At 47.6% G+C, this 24,668-nt stretch overlaps 1 protein-coding gene across 2 annotated transcripts in view; it reads right to left on the bottom strand.

The window, feature by feature from the left end:
* Positions 1-24,668, bottom strand: part of NDUFAF6 (NADH:ubiquinone oxidoreductase complex assembly factor 6) — a 121,021-nt gene that overhangs the window by 91,008 nt on the left and 5,345 nt on the right. The window contains exon 2 of one of the 2 annotated variants that reach the window (XM_086966021.1): positions 3,688-3,787. In XM_086966021.1, the coding sequence (XP_086822147.1) occupies positions 3,688-3,787 (100 nt within the window). Of the gene's footprint in view, positions 1-3,683; positions 3,788-24,668 lie in introns of both variants that reach the window. The other variant, XM_086966022.1, reaches the window with a different exon arrangement.

The raw sequence follows: 24,668 nt of genomic DNA, 5'->3' as shown, positions 1-24,668 counted from the left end.
TTGGCAGCTCTCACTGACCCCATCCCACTCTTTGACGAGATAAGGAATGTCATGGTCAGGCAGTGAGAGGAAGCCTCTTTTGAGGAAGCCAATTAGCCTCTTTTGTGTCTTCCGGAAAGAACAAAGTCTTCCCTCCCACCACCCGAGAGCTCTGCTGTGTCCAGGTACTATTTTTTTATTTATATCTTGTTGGCTGCGTGCTTGCACGTATGAATGTTTGTGTGCATGCTTGCCTGCTGTGAATGGGTGTGTGCATGTGAATGTGCTGGGTGTGTGAGCACATGAATATGGTGCGTGTGTTTGTGCATGTCAATGTGCACGTGCATGTGAATGTGATGTGTGTGAATGTGGTGTGTGTTCACGTGAATGTGGTGTGTAAGTACACGTGTGCGCGTCCGCTCCATCCCTACTGCACATTACGGGCTGCCACTGCTGACTACCACATCTTCACCATGAATCCCACCTGAGCAATGCAGTGTACTTGTCTGTTCTTAACTACAGTAGCGGCTGTGTGAAATGTGGTACTTCAGTCAAGCAGAACATCAAAAGGTGTCCTTTCATTTAATCGTGTTTAAATTCAGACTTTCACATTTGGAGCCTCAGAAATTTAATTCTGGGTTTTTGTGTAACTATATACTATGTAACTGTAAACAATAACATCAGCATATGTGCAAATACAATCCAATAATACATTTAAAAAATTGCCAAATTAGCATAGCAGAAACATTTGAGAATACAGCCGTTTCGAATAGTACTCCTACTTCAAGTGCATCTGCGAAGTGCTGTCGGGAAAAGGGAAAATTGCAGCACTTCGGCATTTTAACTCTCAAGTGTTCCGCATGGGTTTACAAGAGCTAGCAATGTACTCAAGTCACAATGAAGAATAACTGGGGCTGACAAGTATCCTTTTAGCAAGTAATATCACTTCAATTAACTTCTTTACATGGAATGGTCTTAACAGGGTTAAACCCCGTGTTTTCATGGAATCAACTAAAGGAAAGATATTAAAGCGAAATTTCAAGAATACCCACTTGAAGCATGATTCAGTGACTCAATGCTTAGACAGAAAGGTGATCAGTTTTTTAATTGCAAATAGTGGATGGATCAGACTAAAACTCTAGACGATCAAAGGCACAAAAACAATGGAACTGACAAGAAAACGCCGCAGTAAACACTCTGCATGGTTACCCCTGAGACCATCCCTAATCTCTGCTCTCAGGGTCCTCAAGTCAGGTGATGAACATGATCTCAACATGGCCAAGATCAAAACAGAGAAGGAATACCCGATTGTTGCCTAAATATTTCAGATAACATAAGAAAGAGTTATTCATAATGGTCAGCTTTGTGCAGCAAGCATATAGCCAGAGTTCTGCCTGATATACGGCAGCAGAACATCTTAAGATCCTACATTTTAAGAGTCAAACCTGTTCTTATCTTTTTCCTTGAGTCACACTGCTTAACTTGACTCCTAGTTACACAAGTTCAGTGACAAGCGCTAACACCGTTTCCCCCTCATATGATATTTAACGTAGGGGTTAAGGCCATGCATTCGACTTTTGCCTTATTGATCATCAAACCAATATCTTCGCAGAATGAAGCAGATGTTTATAACGGCCATATGGATGGTGATTTGTCAATGAAGAGTCGATTTGGCAGCAATTTGCAAACCAGGTATTAATCATATGTACACTCTCAAAGTTGCAATTTAAGTTAAAAAATGTGACATACAAGCCTTTTTTCCTTAAGGACACTTATTTATCAAGGTATAGAAACTTTTGGACAGCCTGGTCATGTTTCTGACATGTTTTAAAACTGGTTTGCGCCTGGGAAACATTACAATCTGCAATTCAATCAAATACTTGTGTTTATAAAACATAACCACAGCTCTTCAGCACTGAGTTTATTAAGCTGAATTGATCATGGTCAGGGGAACAACTTGTAAACTCTTTTGAAAACTAGTCCTATTTCTGTGCCTAACCATGAATATGGAGGAGGCTATGCTGAGCAATGGCATTGAATCAACTGTAAAACAGGTGATGGCTAAATCTCTGTAATCACCCGTATGCCTGAAGGTAATCAATGGAGACGTAGGGCTTTTGTTTTTTTCTGTCAACCGAGCTCCTATGGCCTCATGCAGTATGAAAATCAAGTGAATTTTTTATGGCTTGGAAAAAGGGGGCCCAAAGACACCTGTGGTTGTATTCTCCCCTTCTACAGCAGAGGGATATGCCAGTTTATAGCTAGGTTTATGATATATAGACACCCACACGAACGTGCATACTGTGACAAATTCCACTGATATGGCCCTATGTTTATCAGTCACTATATTGAAGAGCTACAAACACTTAAATCAAGGTATGGGAAACCATCAGGCATACTGTGATTTCAAAATCCATTACAAGCATATTTTTTCCCAGTACTGGAGAAAATCTCAAAGTAGTTTGTAAGTCGTACGCACCTCTTCTGTTTCTCTGATCGCAAACCCTCTCAAGGTGTTGTTTTTAGAACTGGGAAATGAGTGACAACACTTCAAGAACCATCCCTACATCTGCTTTTCAGACTCTAATTAATCCAAATCTTCTGTCTGTTACCCGAGAGTTTACCTGGAAAAAAATAAGATTTAACAACTGCTGCTTGTAACTTGCTTCAATCTGCGTGAAGCATAGATTATCATAGAGAAAGTTTGCATTTTTTTCCTGCTACACATCTGAAGGAAAGTTAATTTTCTTTTTCTTCTCTCTTGTTATGTAATTGGGGACATTACCTTTCCAAAACCCGACAAAGGCTCACTGTCCATTTGAACATATGCAACTAAATTAATGGTGCAGGTCTTGGTAGCTCACAGGGCTCTAAGCAAGAATAAAGTTGAAAGTTGAAAGACGCCAGAAAGCTGCTGTTTCCCTTTGGACTCATTTCCTCAGCACTTAAAAGCAGATCATAAACAAGCCAGCTCTGAGAACTGTACTGGTTCTCAGTTGCAAAAATATATAATTTTCAAACTGATCTGTGTTACCCACCAAACTTGAACAATAAATTTGAAATGACCACACACTGAAACCAAATGACAAAAGGCTGCAAACAAAAGTTGCTTACAGTTTACAGGTAAAACAGCAAATCATGACTCCCCACACCCCCGCCAAACAACCCTACCGTCCTGTTTATTTAGAGACTCTAGCATACACTACTATGTTGGTAGTCCAACATCAGGGCTCGAGTCGGGGTACCATGCGGGTGGACGCGTCCCCCCACTTATTTTACCGGGAGCTCGATAACTGGAGCCACACATTCACTCTTTGGCCTCTTTTAGTTACTTCCTGTTGTGATGTCAGCGTCCCCCACTTCTTTTTTTTAGGACTTGTGCCCTTTCCAACATGCTGAGTATAGAATTTTATATATCATCAATCATATCCATACATGAACGTACAGAGTTGTACTAGGGATGTTGTTAGGCTGCTCGAATACAGCATAATTCTGAGTTCATGGCTTGGTTTGACAATTAAATCAATGATATTTGGCTGATGCCCAGAAGCTAGCATGGTAGCTATGGAGTTGTACATAAATTGATTGCTGATAACTGAATTGCCTGGAACTCTTAATGCATCTTCTACTGGTAATGGTAACCTAGATTTGGGTAGACGTCATTACAGTTCACCATCTCTCATGTCTCTTAAATTCTGCAATACCTGCCTGAGCCAGTTCCACGTTGAATGCCTTCAGTGCCAGAGCAGAACTTCGGGATTCCGGAGGTAGCAGCAAGGAGCACAGGAAGCCTTCATGGTCACGTGTCCTGAGAAGAGATATCAAAAATGGAAAGGTTACTGTTTGATCACTTTAAAAGCATTACACGTAAAAAGTCAAAAAGAAAGTGTATTTATTTTTATTACGACAATCCTACTCTTCTTTCTACCATACTTCTATGTCTGGGTTTAGTGGGGCGCCGTGGCTGCTTCAATCTGGATTTATGTGTTCAATGTGGGACCACAATAAGATTGCCATAGTACACTCTCCCTACACAGCAAACTGAGTCCAGGTTTAGTGTGGCTAAAGACTTCGCCAACTTGAAAACACCCAAAGAGGGTACGGTGGGCACTGGGAATTTTTACCCTATTGGTTAGGGCGTCCCCAAGAGTCATTCCCATCCACTAGCTCGTGCCAGGCACAGATGTGACATCTCCAGGCACCCACTTCAGAACACTCCTGGACCTGTGGCAAATTGGAAGGCGACAGAACCTGTTGTCTGAGACCTGAGAAGAGCCTAGAAGCCTGGGCCTGCTCTCTCTCTTATTCCCAGGACAAAGAAATGGGTTATCAGGCTGACTTCTTGTTAAAAGTCACTTGGACCCAAACAGCTATAAGAGGCATTTCCCTGCAACTGCCCAGCTGACCAGTAGCAACTGGACCCTCTTGTTAGGCCTCTGCCTGACACCCTGTGAGTCTCAAAGTGTGTTCCCGGAGGTCCTAAGGGCTGCAGAAGTGTACTCCTGTGGTGGATTGGGACTTAAAGGACTCAAGTCAGTAGAATAAATCTTTCATCAGGACGAACTTGGTTGAGGTATCGGACCTGTGCTGTATCATGGGTGTCATCAAATTGTGCCTAGGTTCCAGTCAGCCACAACCATTGACCATCATTGGCACTTTGTGCTCTTTGGCGCTATTCCTACTTAAAACTTTAAAAGCATATCTCCAGTTCCTCGTATTGGAAATTTGGTGTCATTTTGTTCATTACATTGTACTCAATTTTTCACATCCGTTTGGAATTGTTATTGTTTTGCATTTTGACGTTATTACCGTTTTGGTAATGCCTAAATATTTTACACAGTTAAGCTGGCCTGCTCTGTGCCACAGCTGCCAGGGCGTTGAGATCAGGTTATTTGAGTAACTTTGAGGGTTCAGCCTTACAAGAGTTATGGTAATTTCTTTAGGTGGGTTGTCACCCACCCAAAAAAAAACTTCAGAATTCTTACAATAGCCGTCCTGGGGGACTTCTGAACAGTGATCTTCGGATATTGCTTTACAAAGATTGTATCCCAGAGCACTTGTATTCTCAAACATGACAAGAAAGAAATTGTTACTCTATCTGAAGTCTGCTGCTGGCACCTTTGCCACATACGAGTGTGTGCAACTAACAAATGTCCTTAGAATATACATGAGACCGGTACAATTCGATCAATATTATACTACATGTTTCACATACTAAAGCAAAACGGGATCTTGTTAAGCATTCACAAGCCTCAACTCACTCCCCATCGAGAATAGGGTTCTTGAGATTTCTGTCCATCTTTCCTCATAGGATATACTATGTACTCAGTTAAACAAGAATTCTATTACATTAAAGGTATTATGAATGAGGTGATCAAGAAACAATTTTGACAAAAAACTTTCCAAGAGCTTCAAACATTTTGAGCTATAATGGAGAGGGCCCGGTAGAGCATACGGAAGCCAGATTGTCTTGTAGTTCCTGGAATGGTGAGAATTTATTATTACTAGTTAACTGAAGTGTGACAAATAATGGGGTAGGATGTAACCTAAGAGGTGGCCCTAAAGGAAATAAATGGGACGGGGGCATGGGTAGATTACCTGTGATGACCTATTACAGTAATTTACAGACTATTTGTCACTTTGGGTCCAATGTTTAACAACTCATTTGGCATTCCTGGCGTAGCCCAGTATGTCCATCATTCCATGGTCTCCCACCTCGCTCACCGACCCAAGAACTCTGTTTCATTTGTGGTATTCTGTCATGCTATATACATTTCATGCAAGTCTTGGTCATGGACCATTAGGTTCAGTGATGTCCTGATGTTATCAGTGAAATGTCACTCCTTGATGAAGCCAGTTTTGTTGAGGTATAATCATTGAATAAACGTTAATAACCCTACGGTCTGCAGTTTTAACTGAATTATTTGCTTCAGGGTTAAGGATCGAGATACAAAGGAGAGAGTGCATATGTTTTTTTATAAGTTATTGAGACATTTACTAATCATAGATTGCTGGGGGTGCCCCTGCTACATTTTCCACTCCACTGAATATAGGTAGGGCCACTGGAATTATGCGGCAGGAGAGCACCAAATTATGTGGCAGAGTTGACTCAATTATGCGGCAAGAAAAGGCAAATTACGAGGCGTAACAGCACATTTGTTGTTAGTGTTACATAATTATTTTGAACTTTTTCCACAAGGTAATACTGTCGGGGCAAAGATTTCACGTCAGTACCCACAATCAATCAATCAATCATATCATTTGTAATGCGCACTACTCACCCGTGAGGGTCTCAAGGCGCTGGGGTGGGGAATGCTGCTACTGCTCAAAAAGCCAGGTCTTGAGGAGTTTTCTGAAGGTCAGCAGGTCTTGGGTCTGCCGTAGGTGGTTGGGGAGGGTGCTCCAGGTCTTGGCAGAAAGATGGGAGAACGATCTGCCACCGGAGGTCGCTCTTTGGAAGCGGGGGACCGTGGCGAGAGCGAGGTCGGCGGAGCGGAGCTGGCGGGTGGGGGTGTAGAAGCGGAGTCGTCTGTTGAGGTATGTTGGTCTGGTGTTGTGGAGTGCCTTGTGTGCGTGGGTGAGGAGCTTGAAGGTTATCCTCTTGTTGACCGGGAGCCAGTGCAGGTCTCTCAGGTGGGGTGTGATGTGGCTGCGGTGAGGGATGTCGAGGATCAGGCGTGCAGAGGCGTTCTGGATGTGTTGGAGCCGTCTCAGGAGTTTGGCCGAGGCTCCTGCGTAGAGGGCGTTTCCGTAGTTCAACCTGCTGCCGACGAGGGCCTGGGTGACCGTTATTCTTGTTTCAGTGGGGATCCACTTGTAGATCCTGTGGAGCATGCGGAGAGTGTTGAAGCAGGAGGAGGAGACGGCGTGGAGTTTAGTCATGGAGAGGGTGGAGTCGAGAATGACCCCTAGGTTGCGTGCGTGGTCGGTGGGTGTTGGAGTGGTTCCCAGTGCCGTCGGCCACCAGGAGTCGTCCCAGGCCGGAGGGGTGGATCTGAGGATGAAGACCTCCGTCTTGTCCGAGTTTAGCTTCAGTCGGCTGTTCCTCATCCATTCAGCGATGGCCTACATTCCTTCGTGAAGGTTGGTTTTGGCGGTGTGGGGGTCCTTGGTGAGGGAGAGGATCAGCTGGGTGTCATCGGCGTAGGAGATGATTTAGAGGTTGTGCTGACGGGCGACGTGGGTGAGCGGTGCCATGTAGATGTTAAAAAGAGTTGGGCTCAGGGGAGGAGCAAAGCTGGCGACCATGATGGCCGCTTAGACTCTCAGCTCCGCCGACCTTCTTGTTTTGTGCATACATCCTGTAACTCATCCTGAATTCGAGCCGCGTCTTGGTGAGGGAGAAATGATGCTGCCTTCGTTGGCGTGTTCCCGGGATCTCTACTAGCTGTAAAACCGACGAAACGTCCTCGCCTAATCTCCGGCCCTTAACGTCCACGAGACCGGGGCTTTGAGTGTGGGGGACAGCCAGCCCCTGATGGAATAACAACGGCCATCTGTGTCGGGGAGGAGTCGGCCGGACGGGGTGATCCTTCTGAACTGCCCATCCCTTGCTGCAGCCATCCGGCCCACCCAGCGGTGTCGTGTGTCTGCGGGACATCGCGGATCTGGGGGATTACGTTGTATCTGGTTCTCCGCCCGTGAGCCGCCTGGACAATTCCTTCATCTTTCCCGAGGCTCTTTTGGGCGACAACTTCAGCGTCACATAATCGGCGCTTGACACTGAGGGCTCTGGGTCGCGATTGCGGGACCGGCGACTGCTGAGTCTGCATTCAAGCCACCGATCGTGACGCTATGGAGTCCGCTAGTCCCGAGGTCCCCAACCCACTTGTACTCCGGTGAGTGGCAGTGTGGTGACCCGTTGGACGCATGTGAGAGCAACGTTCGGGCTCATGAATCCCGATCTGCCGGGGAGCCTCGTGTGAGGAGGAGTGCTGGAGCCTATGCTTCTGAGGCAACGCAGGGGATCAGTGATGTTCTGGTTGCTCTAGGTGCTTTGCGCATTGCCCTGGATTGTCGTGCCAGAGATCTGGGGAGTAAGCTAGACGCCATTGCTCCCGCTGTGTACTACGCTGAATGTGACTGCTCTCGATTGCGGGGCACTGCGCCACACCCTGCACCCGAACGCAGTGCAATGCTTTCCCCGGTGGATATGGGGACTTCGGAGGACCGGGATCCCGTGCCAGCCACGGGGCTGATTGCTGCCGTTGGGGAGTGGTCCGGTGATGGTGGCCCAGCGCTGTGTGTGGAGAATCGGTTCCGGACGCTGCGTCCAGCTACTCAGCTGTGGACTGACGGGATGACGCTCCCTCTTCTCCTGGAACTGATACTATCGGGCTGGTTAACAGACTTTGGTGGATTATTGTTGCACTTGGATCCTTCCCAATTCGTCTCTGATCACACACTGTTGCTTTTGGCTGGCTTTGGTGGACAGCCCAATGGATTATCATGGACGCCCCGTTCACCAACTACATCCAATATGGCGGCTGGCCGGCTGGAATCCGTTGCTACAATTGATCGCATGGGGCAAGGCTGAGGATGTTCTTTTGAGTACTGGTGCACGGACGGCTGGTGACTACGCGGGACAGGCTGTACAATGACTGAATCGAATGTTGGCTCTGTATTGGTTTGAGGGTCTCGGCTCGGAGGGTGGGTGGCTGGGAGCCCGTATACTAATTTCCTCTCCTCCTCCGCTTTTCTTACTTTCTTCTCACTACATTTCGGGACTCTTATTTAGGGCAACAGGCACACTGCTGGGGGGGGGGGGGGGGTAGGCCGTAGCCTTCTGCAGGGGTGCGGGGTGGGGGATTGGAGGGGGGGGGGGGGGTTCTCTTTTTCTTTCTGGTTTCCTCATTGTTTCTATGGCCCTTTTTCTTTCTTCTCTTTTTCGACGTCATCGTCTTCTGTGGTTCCTGCAACATACTCAGTTCAGAGCGGTGGGGCGATGGTTCGTTATGAAACATGCTTGTGCTGATGTCTAGCCTGATTTGCGTACTTCGCTTCCACCACTCCTACTGTAATTGTGTTGCCCGTTGATTTCCGATATATGTTTGTCAACTGCAGGACCTGGTACGATCGTATGGCATTGATCCTGTTATTTTTTATGGCAAAATGAACCCTTCTTTAATCCTGACTGCCTACATTTATATATATGGTATATCCTGAACCTTAGTTATAATTCCTGGCATTGGACTGCTACGTCTGTTTTCTCTATACATGCCTTTTGATAATCATGATGTGTTTAGTGGCCAGCCAGAATGGTTGTAGGCCTCTGCTTGTAACTGCTTGACAGTACAATAAAGGTTCCCCAAATATTTAAAAATAAAAAAAAAAAGAGTTGGGCTGAGGGATGAGACCTGGGGTACGCCGCAGATTATCTTGGTGGCTTCGGAGCGGAAAGGGGGAAGGCGGACGCTCTGTGTTCTGCCAGAGAGGTAGGAGGTGGTCCAGTCCAGGGCCTTCTCTTGGATCCCGGCGTTCTGGAGGCGTGTTCGTAGTGTGTGGTGGCAGACCGTGTCGAAGGCGGCTGACAAGTCCAGGAGGATGAGGGCTGCCGTTTCTCCGTTGTCCAGCAGGGACTTGATGTCATCGGTTGAGGCGATGAGGGCAGTCTCGGTGCTGTGGTTGCTGCGGAACCCGGACTTGGAAGGGTCCAGGATGTTGTTCTCCTCGAGATAGCGGGTCAGTTGTTCGTTGACGGTCTTCTCGATGACCTTTGCTGGGAACGGGAGCAGGAGATCGGCCGGAAGTTCTTGAGGTCCGCCTTGGGTTTCTTGAGTAAGGCGTTGATCTCGGCATGCTTCCAGCTCTCCGGGAAGGTTGCTGTCTCGAAGGAGGTGTTGATGACTTTCCGGAGATGGGGTGCGATAGATGTGCTGGCTTTGTTGAAGATGTGGTGTAGGCATGGGTCTGACGGAGATCCAGAGTGGATGGTGTTCATAATCTTGATGGTGTCATCGTCATTGATGTTGGTCCAGGAGAGCAGGCAGTTGGTTCGGATGTTCGTCGTGGGGGCGAAGGTCTCAGTGATTATCGGGGCGGTCGTGGCGTTGAAGCTGTTGTGGATGTCTGCGATCTTGCGGAGGAAGAAGGTGGCCAGCGAGTCGCACAGGTCTTGCGAGGGTGGGACGTCATTGGTGTTGGAGCTAGGGTTGGAGAGTTCCTTCACGATGTTGAAGAGCTCTTTGCTGTTGTGTGCATTGTTGTCTAAGCGGTTTTTGAAGGAGGCCCTTTTGGCGGATCTGATGAGGTGTTGGTGTCTGCGGGTGGCGTTCTTGTGGGCTGCGTGTCTGTCCGGTGTTCGTTCACAGAGCCAGATCTTCTCCAGCTTTCGGCAGGTTTGCTTGGAGGCCCAGAGGTCTTTAGTGAACCAGCTGGCTTTCTTGTTGGTGTGACTGTTGGAGGGTTTCTTGATTGGGGCAAGGGTGTTGGCGCAGTCGTTGATCCACTGTCTGAGGTTGTGGGCGGCGGTGTCAGGGTTGGTGGGGTCAGCGGGTGGGCTCTGGGCGAGGGTGATGGTTAGCTGATCTTCGGTGACTTTGCTCCAGCAGTGGCGAGGCATCTGTTGGATGCGGTGGTACGTGGTGGGTTTCCTGAAGGTGAAGTGGATGCAGCGATGGTCGGTCCAGTGGAGTTTGGTGGTGTGGTTGAAGGAGACTTGGGGGCTTGCGGAGAAGATGGGGTCAAGCGTGTGACCAGCAGAGTAGGTGGGTGTTGTGACGAGTTGTCTGAGTCCGAGGTTGGCTAGGTTGTCGATCAGGGTGGTGGAGTTGGTGTCGTTGTTGTTCTCGATGTGGAAGTTCAGGTCCCCGAGGAGGATGTAGTCCGTGGAGGCGAGGCCGTGTGTGCTGACGAAGTCGGCGATGGAGTTGCTTAACTGTGTTCGGGGTCCTGGGGGTCTGTAGATAAGGATTCCTCTGAGGGTGGTGTTGGGGTCGGTGTGGATCTGGAAGTGCAGGTGTTCGGCGGTGCTGAGAGTGTCGTCGGTGTTGGTTGAGACTCAGAGTGTTCCTGTGGATGATGTGGATTCCTCCTCCTGCTCCGTTGGTGTGGTCCCTGCGGGTGATCTTGTAGCCTTCCGGGACGGCTATGGCTATGTCTGGTGCCGAGGTGGGGTTTAACCAGGTCTCCGTCAGGAAGGCGAAGTCTGGGGAGGTTAAGTCGAGTAGGTCCCAGAGTTCAGCGGCGTGTTTACGGGCGGAGCGGGTGTTGAGAAGGATGCACCTGAGGTGGTTGGGTATTTTCCTGGTTGGCAGCATGGTGGGGCGGATTCTTGTGAAGCTGCAGTTCCGGCAGTTAAAAGCTCCGTGGGTGCCCTTCGGGGCGGCCAGGAAGCAGGTGTGTGATCGTCCAGTGTGGAGTGCGTGGAGGGTTCTGGCATCGTGGCGGTGTCAGTCGTCGTGGCGTTCGCGGGTTCCAGGGGTCCTGGCGCTGGTTTAACAACCAAATACAAAAATAAGCAACTGGAAGAGGACTAGTCAACCCTTGTGAAGGGCCTTCCACTATGTGCAAACACAACACCTCATTTTTAGAAACTTTTGATAGGTTAAGGGGCAAACCCAAAATCATGCTACACAAGCATTGGCATAGCCAAGGGGTCTAGCCTTTGGGACCTAAGTGTTTAGCCATGTAACAGTTGATGTTGTTGCACCAAGGATATTGTGCTGCATAACTAAATACTTATAAGGTCTCAAAAGCGAGACCTATTGGCTATGCCAATGCTTGTTTTCATATATATTTGTTGTTGATATTGTGTTTTTCTCATACAAACATAGAGCTGCAAAAGTTTGGTTGTTGATTTTATTTGGTGATAATTTTGTTTTACTCGACATAGCGATCTGGGGCCTGATCTCATCCCTCACCCCGGATGTCATCTTCCTCACAAAGACCTGGTGAACCCCGCATCTGCACCAGACATCGCCATCGCAACACCCAAAGGCTACAAGATTACACACCTGGACGAACAAACAAAGAGGTGGAGGTACCATCACCTACAAGGACACCATCTGCTGCACAACACCCACAGATGACTCGACCCCGATGATGGAGCATCTCAAGTTCCAACTTCACACAGACGGAAAAAGCACCATCAGAGGCTCCCTCATCTACAGACCACCAGGACCATGCCCCAGCTTCTGCAACGTCATCCCTGACCACATCACCCCGATCTCCATTGACTTCAAGCAGTACATCTTCCTAGGGGATCTTAACTTCCACTTCAACGACCCCAGTGACACCAGCAAAACCGACCTCCTGGAAAGCATGAGCAATATTGCCCTCAAGAAACATGTCACCGACCCCACCCACATCGCAGAACAAGCCCTCAACCCCATTTTCACAAACAGCGACAGAGTCAAGTACAACCGCGCCTCACAGCTCACCTGGACCGACCACTACAGTGTCCACTTCACCATTTCAAGACCTACCAACGCTGGTACCATGCCCGCCAGCTCCATGCACAGAGACTGGAAAAAGATATCAGAAGACCAGTGGAATAGCCCACTCAACTTCCACCTCCCAGGCACAACACCCAACCCAAAGAAGAACGCCCTAGCAGACCACATAGAAGCCAGTACAAACCACAGCAAGGAGTGAGTTCTTCACCATCCTAAAGGAATTGTCTAATCTCACTACCACAGAGAACAACATCACCCCTTCCCAAGAACCGTGTGACACCCTGGAGGACTTCTTCCATGACAAGATCTCAGCCATCTACGAAAACTTCAAACCCCAACCCCTCGCCGCTGACTTCATCAGCCTGCTCACACCCACAAACACAAACCCTGAACACCTGCTCACGGGGTGGGACCATCTCACAACTCAAGCCACAATCTCCATCAAGAACTCCGTACACTCTGGAGCAACGACCGACCCCCGTCCCCACCACATCTTCAACCTCCGGAGCAAGACGACTGACAACAAACTAAAGAAAGTACGGAAAGCCTCCATCAGCTGGACCTCCTTCAGTGAGGAGAGGAGACATGCTGAAGCAGGACCCTCCTGAAGAAACCATCTGCTGACCCAGCAGAACTGAATAACTAAGGGGCCATCTCAGTGCTCCTCTTTCCAGAGAAGGTTTTCAAAAAGGCAATCAATCAGTAACTCACCGACACCTGGAACACAACAACCTCCAGGACCCCTCTCAATCCAGATTCCCAGCGAATATGTGACGTTGCAACGCAAACAATTACAACGCATGCTTTTACAATGCGGTTTTTACATCACAACTACCATTACTTTGCATGATTTTACAACGCATGCCATTACCACACATTTTTTAAAACTACTGTTACAACGCATTCCATTACAACGCATAATACTTTTACGCAACAGTCGTCTAGGTGTTGGATAGTGTAGGGGTAAAAATTACTATTCCCACTCCAGTGAGTGCAACAGTAGGGTAAGTGTTGGACAGTGTAGGGGTAATAATTACTATCCCCACTCCAGTGAGTGCAACAGTAGGGAAAGTGCTTGATAATGTAGGGGTAAAAATTACTATTCCCATCTACCCCAAAACCCATACCCACCCTAAAACTAAAAAATCTCCTTTACTTACCTCATAATGAGTTGTAACGGCATGCGTTGTAATGGCGAGCGTTGTAATGGCAAGCGATGTAAAGGCAGCTGCTTTGTAAAAGACGTGCAATGTAATGACTGCGTTGTAGTGAATGTTTCCCTTCCCAGCCAACCAGAGTACTGAGACAGCCCCAATTGCAGCCACCAAAGACATCAGGTCAGAATGTACGGAGGTAACTTTGAGTGGTAATCCAGAGGACAGCCATCCAAAGCATTGCAAACAGGTATAGGTTTTCAAACGTAAATGGACGCTTGGCTTATACCCCTTGGCAAGCTGGAGTGATGTGGTTGGTCCTCTTCAGACCGAGGACAACCACTTAGTTTTTCCTATTTTGAGCGAGGCTGCCATGAAGCCCATTGCTCTCACAGATACTGTAAAGCCAACTGTGACGATGGGTTCAATGTGGAGTTCATCTTTTAAGTGACTTCTGCCCTGTCCTCTTCCTCCCCTGCTTATTTTGTAAACTGCTTATTGTGAGGTTGTTTAACCAGGGGTTGCAGTTAATTTATCTGTGAGTGAAACACCATCAAAAAGTTTAGGGTCAAGTATAAGCCTGAAATAGGCACATTCTGCAAATATATGCATCTTAAAAATATGCTTTTGAAGTATATATGAGGTTCATGACATACATGCAAAAGTCTATATTTAAGGGTGTAAAGGTTAAAAATAAAATATCACTTGGAAGTAAATTTACACACAGCACACTAATGTAATACAGGGCCGACATTAGCTCCCAAAGAGGCATGAGCGCTCCTGAGTGGAGATAACCTGAAACCTTTGAGATCGCTGACAAAGTAATTGGTATCTGAGTACTGAGTAGTCACAAATATCTTCATGAGCCATTCCAACCCAGGACACAGCCAGAGCATGACTCTTATGAAGGGTGGGACCAAGTAGGTTTCAAGCAATAGTGACTGCCTCGTACACCGGGAAAATCAGTGGATAGAAAGAGGACAAATATTTACTACATGGAGAAAAAAGGAAAAATATGTGTAATAGCTCAAACCTTTAGGCGTTTTCACCCGCACGGATGTACTCCATGAACAACTGCATTCAGATGGCATTTCACATAAATGCAAGTGAGAACTCGAAAACATTTTTAAAGAGAACTCATGGGGACATTTGCATATTTCCATGAACACTCTTGGGAACTATTGCGAATTCCGAAATTTCAGAAATCTGCACCCATGCATCACAGCATTCTGTTGGTGCGTATTTATCTGTTTAGGTCGAAGGCCTAAAAGGCTGCGCTTGCGCAGTCTTAGGCCGGAGATTTAATGAGTCTGAGTAGCGGCGAAGGTCCCGCCTCCGTGCCCCATCTCTCCTTCATTGGCTGGCTTCCTAAACGGAGGCCAGCCATTGGAGGAGAGATGCGTCACTCCAAACAAGCTCCGTCCTTTTCGGATTTGGGGGCGTAATTTTTGATGTTCTTTAGACAGTGACGTTGTCCGTCACTCAGAACATCAAAACCACGCCCCCAAATCTGAAAAAATCTCGGAGCTTGTGTCCGCCATTTTCGATCCTTCGCAGTGAAGGTAAGATCGTGGCTGTTTCCCTCCGTGCCTTCTTCCCCCTGTCTGTTTCCCGCCCCCCTCCCGCTCTCCGTGTATTTTCGCTGTCCGTGTGTGTGTTTCCCGCCCCCTGTTTGTTTCCCGTCCCCTCCCGCTCTCCGTGTATTTTTGCTGTCCGTGTGTGTGTTTCCCGCCCCCTCCCGCTCGTGTGTGCATTTCAGAGCGTCTGTTTCCCGCCCCCCTCCCGCTCGCCGTGTATTTTCGCTGTCCGTGTGTGTGTTTCCCGCCCCCTGTTTGTTTCCCGCCCCCTCCCGCTCTCCGTGTATTTTTGCTGTCCGTGCGTGTGTTTCCCGCCCCCTCCCGCTCGTGTGTGCATTTCAGAGCGTCTGTTTCCCGCCCCCCTCCCGCTCGCCGTGTATTTTCGCTGTCCGTGTGTGTTTCCCGCCCCCTGTTTGTTTCCCGCCCCCCCTCCCGCTCTCCGTGTATTTTTGCTGTCCGTGTGTGTGTTTCCCGCCCCCCTCCCGCTCGTGTGTGCATTTCAGAGCAGATACCCGCATCATGGTACGAGTTATGATAATGCTTGTTATAGCTTCATCTCGAGTTGGTCAGTGTCATGTGACGGAGAGAAGCAGGCTCTTAAAAGCCAGGCACAGCCGTCAACCTCTGTGAAAAGCTTTCGGAGGTGTACCAGTTACCTGCTGCCCAGTATACTATGCCAGCACTGGTATTGCACAACTTTAACCTGTTCAAATTGTAGACAACGGCCCTGCCACGGCTTAACAGAAAACCCAATTTAGTTGGAAATGGTATGCGCACTTGCCTCACCAAACATGGCGACACAATCTAGTCATCTCGAGACCTCGATCCTTTACTGTTTCAATTCAAACACTGTCACAGCACTTGCACCACGCACGCATTGTCGCAGGATTTTGACGAAACCTGAGCTAGGTGCGCACGTGCACACGGCTCGTTCCTTCTGTTCTTTCCCTGCCTGGTTTATCTTCTAAAGTCATAAGAAACGGGGCTCCAGCGTAGGGCATACACCGCGGTCAGCATTTGAGCGGAGGACGCTCTATCTGTCTCAGCTAGCGCTGGATTCCCGGTTCCGTCATCAGCACGCACCGGAGACGCTGAGGCTCATGCGCAGTTATCGGCTTCCTCCTTACCATATGTGCAGTGTGGCTGTGCCGGGCCGTGGGTTGAGGGCAGAGAGACCACAAACCATAATAGCGCAAGCCGGGTAGAGAGCACGAGAAGCCAACAGCGCCGCCGCCATGGGGAAGAAACAGAAAGGAAAGAACGAGGACAGGTAACCACTGTCCAAGTAGATCTCCTCTGACTTTAGCCTCCCTCATCTTGACCGTAGCCTTCCCAATCACCCAAGCTTCGCAGGCAGTGGCAGCCTGTCTGTTCCTCCCTACTGCGTTCGGGGATGATTACATCCTAATGCTTTTAGCACACGTTTGCCTCTCTCTGCTGATCTTTAAGTCCCCACCCTATACGAGGACTATCGACATGCGGCCGAAAAAGTTCATATGAAATATTTAGATTATCCAAGTCCTCATAGGTGACGTAGACACATATGATAGCATTAAATGAATAGAAACCATACGTTACAAATTTGGTTAAAGTAAATCAAGATCTCACTGATAGTGTCCACACTCGTGTTATAAGCGTCGGAAACTGGTATTAAACATCTTGACCGCGGTGTGAAATGAATGATCGTGCACCTTTGAGACCGTTCAGTGTCTAAACCTTGGACCGAGACAAGTGCTTATTATTTTAAGCGGCGTTTTTTTATTGGCAAAGTTGCCTAAACGCAGTGTGATAGGCTCTGGATCTTGTCAGAGTCGTGCATAATCCTGCTCTCGCTTTAAAATGTAATTTTGCTGTCGTAGGAGCGAGCAAATGGACGTCAATTGAACGTGTGCCTGGAACGATTGCTTTATCTTGTTTGGCAGTTATAATATGAGACAGATTTCTTCATGGGGTTAATAATATATAACCATTTGCTGGGTACACAATTATTTGCTGGACTCACTGTTACAATGCCGTCAGCGTCTACAGTGTGCCCGAGAAACAGTTTGTGGGAGAGTGGTTTTGTATGAAAGTAACCAATAGTAAGATTACCAATGTGCAGGTGATATTTGATTTTAGACCTTATGGGGGGGGCTACATTGGCTTAGTGTGACAGCTTTTCCCCCCAGCTCTTTTCATTCATGCTACTAATTATTGTAAAGTCTGACATTCGTGAGATTTTCGATTGAGTGAAGTAAGCCAGACTGTGATGAAGTTGCTGTACGTCTTTTAGGTCTTGCTTGCGCTGTCTTTTTTTTTAACTGACCTCATATACCCTCACTGTCTGGCCCACCCCTTTACTTCCACCCAAAAAATCTTACCCTATATACACTTGCTTCACAGTTTCCACCGTACCATGTACCTCCACCCACCCCGCTCCTGCCATGTGTTTGCCTGCCTCACCGTCTGTACCACCCCTCTACCTCCACCCACCCCTCTCCTGCCCTCGGACCCCACCTGCCTCAGTCTGTTCCACCCCTCTACGTCTTGGGTACCTCTAGCCTCCCCTCAGCCCCACCTCACCTGCCTCGGAGCCTGTGCCTCGCCTCACCTACTCTCCACCTCACCTGCCTCGGAGCCTGAGTGAGAGAAGTTCCATTAATAGGTTGTCGATTTCGCACGATTTACAGCCCTGAGCTGCAAGTATGTGAAATCCTGAAATTCTGGCGCCTAGGATGTGCTTGCAGTTTCTGCTAGAGGTGGACCCCACATTTTAAAGGACAATTTGCATAGGCTGGAAGATTGGATTTTCAGTAGAGAGCGCCATTAAAAGCATGCACTCCAAAAGATCATTAATTTGGGCTTTATATTGCGAGTAGGCTTTACCACTATTGACTAACACAAGCAGTTCAAAAGCATAGCTTTGGCAGTAGCTGGTGAGCTTCCCTCTAACACAGCAGGTGCAGCATAAGTCTAGGGGGAGTGCTTGCTTCCCCGCGCACACAATCGGACAATGCCATTTATTTATGATTTAAAAAAAAAAATGTCATGAGCAATGCCAATAGCTCTACCTTTTAATAATGCCGAGACCATTGCATTGTAAATGCTTGTTTCTTTTTGTAATCAGCCCTTGTTTGAATATCTCTGCCCTTCAGTGCTCGTTTGTAATCAACCATTTACTGTCAACTCCGAGGAGGTGACGAGGAAAGCATAACCCATTGATCAGGAAAAGAATTATCGTGCTAAATCAAATAGGTGCGAATTCTTCAAACTTTTAGTGCACCTAAGTAAATGATCCTGGTCATGAAAATAGCATCTATAAAAGATTCTAATTCACAAAATCAGGGTCTGTGATTTTTTTCAACGGCAGATAGCACCTACTTCTGTGGAATGACTTCTATGCGTTAAAGAGTTCAGCAGTGATAAATATGAGTGTGGTGAGGAAAACCAGTGTTCTCAATGGAAGTGGCAATGCCAAGACGTGTGCACCCACAACGTTGTAGCTATATGCACTTTCACAAAAGGTGCCATTGAGTTTCTTAACGTTTCGTGCTTCTAAGCATACACCTACCTTCAATAGGTAGAGGTGGTACAATGAGCAGGGCTTTAAGTGGGTCGGGTCCTGCCGGTGGGCTCTCCATTTTTGCCCTCGCCCTCATTGAGAAAAAAAACAAAAACTTAACTCTACAGCAATATCACCCTTCACTGCCTTTGATGTAACTTCAAAGAGACTCGTTTTAGTTCTTTCACAGTTTCACAAATTGTTTCAGAATTGAAGCATTTTCAATATTATATACAAAAAAAACAAAGTTTTTGCTTATTTATTTCATGCAACTAACAACCATTGGAAAAGCCAATAGTCTGACTCCAGGCTTGTTGTAGGTATAATGTTACTTGTTGTATCATACATCTGAATGCAATGACAGAAAAAGCAAAATACCAGTCGGGTGACACACTATGCTAAGCTCAAATTTTTAGCTTATGTGTATTTAAGCCACGCCTTTAAGTCCATTTGCCACGCCTCTTTGAGAGACCCAGAGTTTTTTCATCCCACTTGAGGCCCTGGCAATAGTTGAGGAGAAAGTGTTGAATACATAAATTTTTTCACGAGAAAAGGCAAGGGTATCCTTCAACTAGAAACATATTTTGGAGGTAAATAAAATAAAAAGAAATGTGCAGCCGAGCTAATTCTACAAACGATTATTGTATATGTTCTGTGCATTCAAAGTGCATACTGGGAAGTGTCACCCGCTTATCTCCCACCTCCAAACAAGCGCAATGTTTCCCCATAGACTTTAAGGGGGGAACCCTCTTAGGAAGCCTTCATCGCTTCCAAAAAATGTTGTCTTCGTGATTTTATTTGTGTCATTTGCCAATATCACTCAATGTCACCCTTCATGAAGGCTCAAAAGTTCCAGAGGCATGCCTACGGTGAACAGTTCGGGATACATTGAAAGAGACGTTTGTATTACGCATTTTATTAGGACAGGTCAGGCAAAATATAGTGCACATTTATCCATCAATCACAAGTCAAACAAGCATTGAAAATGCAATAGGACTTGTATTTACGGGAGACCTATTGCATTTTCAACGGAAGTGCGTGCATCAAAGAAGGCAGGAGCGGGAGGGGTGGAGGGCTGGTTGTGGTCCAAGAAGTTAGGGACTGCAGGAGGGAACGGGGAGAGGCAGGGGAACAAAGCGTTTTTTTTAAGTAAAGGGGCTGATAGCCTCGGAAGAATAAAAATGACGACATGGCCGTCAGGAGACGATACTAACAAACCAAAAACCAATCATAATGCAGAATTTATGATTGCATCCAATCAAACATATGGCCAGAAAGTGGGCGGAGCTTCCCCCACTATAGTGTATACAGCATCTCTTGACGAGACAGCGCATGCGCTGCCTAGCCGAGATCTAAAAACAAACAAGCATTGGAAATGCAATAGGTCTCGCACCATTAGAGTTAGTGCTTTTAGAATTGTTTATGGGGTTTTTTTGTAAATGTTTAGCATTTTTGTTTCCTGTAGCCAATGCTAAAGAATTACAAATAAAAAAAGCCATAAACATTTCTTAAAGCTCTAACTGAAATGGTCTGAGACCTATTGCACTGTGTGAGGGTGAGGGGTTGAGGGTGAGTGAGGGTGAGGGTGGGTGAGGGTGAGGGTGGGTGAGGGTGAGTGAGGGTGAGGGGTTGAGGGTGAGTGAGGGTGAGTGAGGGTGAGGGGTTGAGGGTGAGTGAGGGTGAGTGAGGGTGAGTGAGAGTGAGGGTGAGGGTGAGTGAGGGTGAGTGAGGGTGAGTGTGAGGGTGAGTGAGGGTGAGTGTGAGGGTGAGTGAGGGTGAGGGGTTGAGGTTGAGGGGGTGAGGGTGAGTGAGGTGTTGAGGGTGAGTGAGGGTGAGTTAGGGTGAGGGGTTGAGGGTGAGTGAGAGTAGTTGAGGCTGAGTGAGGGTGAGTGAGGGGTTGAGGGTGAAGGTTTGAGGGTGAGGGTGAGGGGTTGAGGGTGGGTGAGGGGTTGAGGGAGGGTGAGGGTGGGTGAGGGTGAGTGAGGGTGAGTGAGGGTGAGGAGTTGAGGGTGAGTGAGGGTGAGGAGTTGAGGGTGAGTGAGGGTGAGGGTGAGTGAGTGTGAGGGGTTGAGGGTGAGTGAGGGTGAGGGTGGGTGAGGGTGAGTGAGGGTGAGTGGTTGAGGGTGAGTGAGGGTGAGTGAGGGTGAGGGGTTGAGGGTGAGTGAGAGTGAGGGTGAGTGAGGGTGAGGGGTTGAGGTTGAGGGTGAGGTGTAGAGGGTGAGGGTGAGTGAGGTGTTGAGGGTGAGTGAGGGTGAGGGTGAGTGAGGGTGAGGGTGAGTGAGGGTGAGGGTGAGTGAGGGTGAGGGTGAGTGAGGGTGAGGGTGAGTGAGGGTGAGGGTGAGTTAGGGTGAGGGGTTGAGGGTGAGAGAGTAGTTGAGGCTGAGTGAGGGTGAGTGAGGGAGGGTGAGGGGTTGAGGGTGAGTGAGGGTGAGGGGTTGAGGGAGGGTGAGGGTGAGTGAGGGTGAGGAGTTGAGGGTGAGTGAGGGTGAGGGTGAGTGAGTGTGAGGGGTTGAGGGTGAGTGAGGGTGAGTGAGGGTGAGGGTGGGTGAGGGTGAGTGGTTGAGGGTGAGTGAGGGTGAGTGAGAGTAAGGGTGAGTGAGGGTGAGGGTGAGGGGTTGAGGTTGAGGGTGAGGTGTTGAGGGTGAGTGAGGGTGAGAAGGGCCGTTAGAAGGCTTTAAAAGCCCCCTCGGTGCATCAGAGGAAACACAACATCGCTCATGGCCTGCCTCGCTGCTTCACTGCCAAATGGGATCCCTCCTCAGCCTACCCCAGCACCAGTCACAGGACAAGGCCACGCGTGAAATAACACATGCAGAAGAAGGGTGTCCAAGTTTAACTTTAGTAATGCTTTGTTACCAAATAGTCATCAGGAATTACAAACTATAAAAACTCTACCTGCCATGCAGACTGCCAAGCGCTGAGAAGCCTAAAATGAACATGGCTTGCATGCAGAGCCCATGTGCACCATTGTACTGAATAAAAGATGGTCAGCAGAGGCGAAGGGAGGGGAATCCAGTACTCCCTTGTTTTGTTAATTGTGCAAGGCCGAGCCCGGGTGGGGGCGTGGGTGGTGCCTCAGCACGTGCGAGATAACGAAGGATAAGGAGAGCGCTGGATTGATTTCAGAAAATCGCCATCTGAATAACCTGCATTTCACAAAATATACATGCGCACGGATTAGAAACATTTCAGTTTTTAAAGAACCTGAATGGACATATAGTATATGTGCAGATTATAATATAATGTTTATTAGCTTGCCTTCTACTTTTTTACGTCATTATGACAAGTAGTCTGAGCCAATGAAAAGCCCTTTCTCCTGGCAATAATGTAATAACACTGAATGTGACCCGCGCATTAAGTGTTAATGTGTGGGTGGGTGAGCTTGTACACGTAACAGCATTCACCCGGATTCGGGCTTCTGTGTTTTTGGGCCACAATTATTTTTACTGGCACTGCATAACTGGGTTCATGTTCATGTTTGTGCTCCCACTGCACAAAATGTAGAGCCACATAAAGCCACATTTACGGGTCCCTGTGACATAGCAGATTCATCACAGTCAGCCTGGAACTCGGACGAAAAATGATTTATTTTGCAGATGACGGCAGCAACACTGATCACGGTCAGACTTAAAGCCAAAGGGCCCTGACAAAGATAATTCAGCTGCGAAAACGGGAAAGAGGTACTCATGCCCCACATGAATTAAACCCGACAGAAATGGAGCCACCGCCACCGCCAATCTGTGCAAGCTTGAGAGAGAAAGAGCACACATAAAGCCACATTTACGGGTCCCTGTGACATAGCGGATTCATCACAGTCAGCCTGGAACTCGGACGAAAAATGATTTATTTTGCAGATGACGGCAGCAACACTGATCACGGTCAGACTTAAAGCCAAAGGGCCCTGACAAAGATAATTCAGCTGCGAAAACGGGAAAGAGGTACTCATGCCCCACATGAATTAAACCCGACAGAAATGGAGCCACCGCCATTCTGTGCAAGCTTGAGAGAGAAAGAGCACACATAAAGCCACATTTACGGGTCCCTGTGACATAGCGGATTCATCACAGTCAGCCTGGAACTCGGACGAAAAATGATTTATTTTGCAGATGACGGCAGCAACACTGATCACGGTCAGACTTAAAGCCAAAGGGCCCTGACAAAGATAATTCAGCTGCGAAAACGGGAAAGAGGTACTCATGCCCCACATGAATTAAACCCGACAGAAATGGAGCCACCGCCACCGCCATTCTGTGCAAGCTTGAGAGAGAAAGAGCAGCGCAGGATGGGAGAGAAGAACAAGTATGAAAAGAAGAATATTGAGAAAAGGAGAGGGGAGGACGGAGAGATGGGAAAAGAACGGAGAGAGAGGGATAGAGAGGAGGCGGCTAGGTAGCGAGACTTGGAAGTGTAGTTAGGACACTAATGGGGGTGGGGCAGTGGGGAGATTAAGTGACAGCAGCCTGGCGGCAGTGAAAGAAGTGTAATTAGGGGGAGGAGAAGTGAGGCCGGGTGTGCTGGAGAAGCAAGACAGAGGGAAGAGAGAGAAGGGGAGGGGGGAGGAGAAATGCGACACGGCGGGCAGGGGAGGGGGCGGAGCGGGGAGGTGTGAAAGCAGCAGGGGCCTGGAGTGGCTGAGGGAACTGATGTGCACGCGCTTTTAAGCTCAATGCGCATGCGCATTGAGCTTAAAAGTCACGGGCACTGCAAGGAATCGCCACGATTCCTTGCAAGTTGGGGAAAGAGTGGATAAGTCCCAATACTCTCGCTTGCTCGATGCGCATGCGCATCGACAGGCGAGACCTAAAAACACAGGAACCCTGTGACTATGTGTTTGAGTCACGGCCCCACAGTGAAGGTGGAAAAAGTGAAACAGCATCAGAGGTGAGTGAATGGACAGGATATTGTCTGATTTGATTATACAATGAGATTAGATCCTAATAATCATTTACTAATGATCTTAGACAATGCCTAGCTCTTCGAGCAATTCAGGACATTTCAACAAGTTGCTACACTAATTGGGTTATTGAGTACAGACTTTTCTTGATTATATACCGACTGCATCAATGTCATGCACCATTCTGGGGCCGATTTTCGCTCACCGCTTAATAAATCAACCGCTATCCATTTCTCTCCCAGGGAGGACGGTATGTTTTTAGTCAGTGCATGTTTACTATTTTTGTCACCATTTGCCTACACAATTTTTAATTATTACACCTGCATTTGTAGTGATACACAAGAGATATTCCAAGTTTGCCGTGCCAACACCCTCACTATTAGAAGTGTAGTTATTCTGACGTACACATAATTGTTGGTGTCCCTCCATCCAAAACTTAATAGGGGGTCTCCAACAAACACCATATGCAGTTAGTCCTAAGGATGGTCTTGCATTTTTAGTACACTAGGAAACCAAAACGTTGATGCTGATTTCACTACTTTCTCACAGATCAACCAAAACGGGAACATTCTATATCCTAAAAGATATGCTCTCTGAAATGTTCCTTAAATTAGATTGGAGTGTGAATATATAAAATATATTATAATGAAATTTGAATAATGATATATATATCAGTGCTGTGGCTAATTTAATAGCATATAAAGAACACACTCACTTGAGGTATTATTTAAATTTTATAGTGACTTTATTTTGCAAGCCAGTAACACCCGACGCGTTTCACCTCAGCCTGAGGCTTGCTATTAAATTAGCTACATGCAAAAACAACAATTGATGGACAGAATGCAGAACAATGTCATACATTCACCCCAGTACAGAGATCTGGGCCTAAATCCATCGTTTTTTTGCTCTCCACACCACCCCAGGTCAGACATGGCCATATGCAAATCAGCCTTGACCCTGTGCCTCATGGGAACAGTCCAGCCCGAACTGCCAAGCCATGTCTTTCCTAGACCGGAATCAAGCATCCTAGGACCGGTTTCTGGCTATCAGCCGTCTTCAGCCAGGATAGCTTGATTTTGGGGACAACAATTGGTGATTTTTAATGGCGGTCTCAGCCGTAGAGTCTAC

The sequence above is a fragment of the Lissotriton vulgaris genome, chromosome 4_1 (genome assembly GCF_964263255.1).
Source record: "Lissotriton vulgaris chromosome 4_1, aLisVul1.2, whole genome shotgun sequence".
Taxonomy (NCBI): Eukaryota; Metazoa; Chordata; class Amphibia; order Caudata; family Salamandridae; genus Lissotriton; species Lissotriton vulgaris.
Note: the sequence above shows the minus strand (reverse complement) of the source record. Positions and strands in the feature narration are given on the sequence as shown.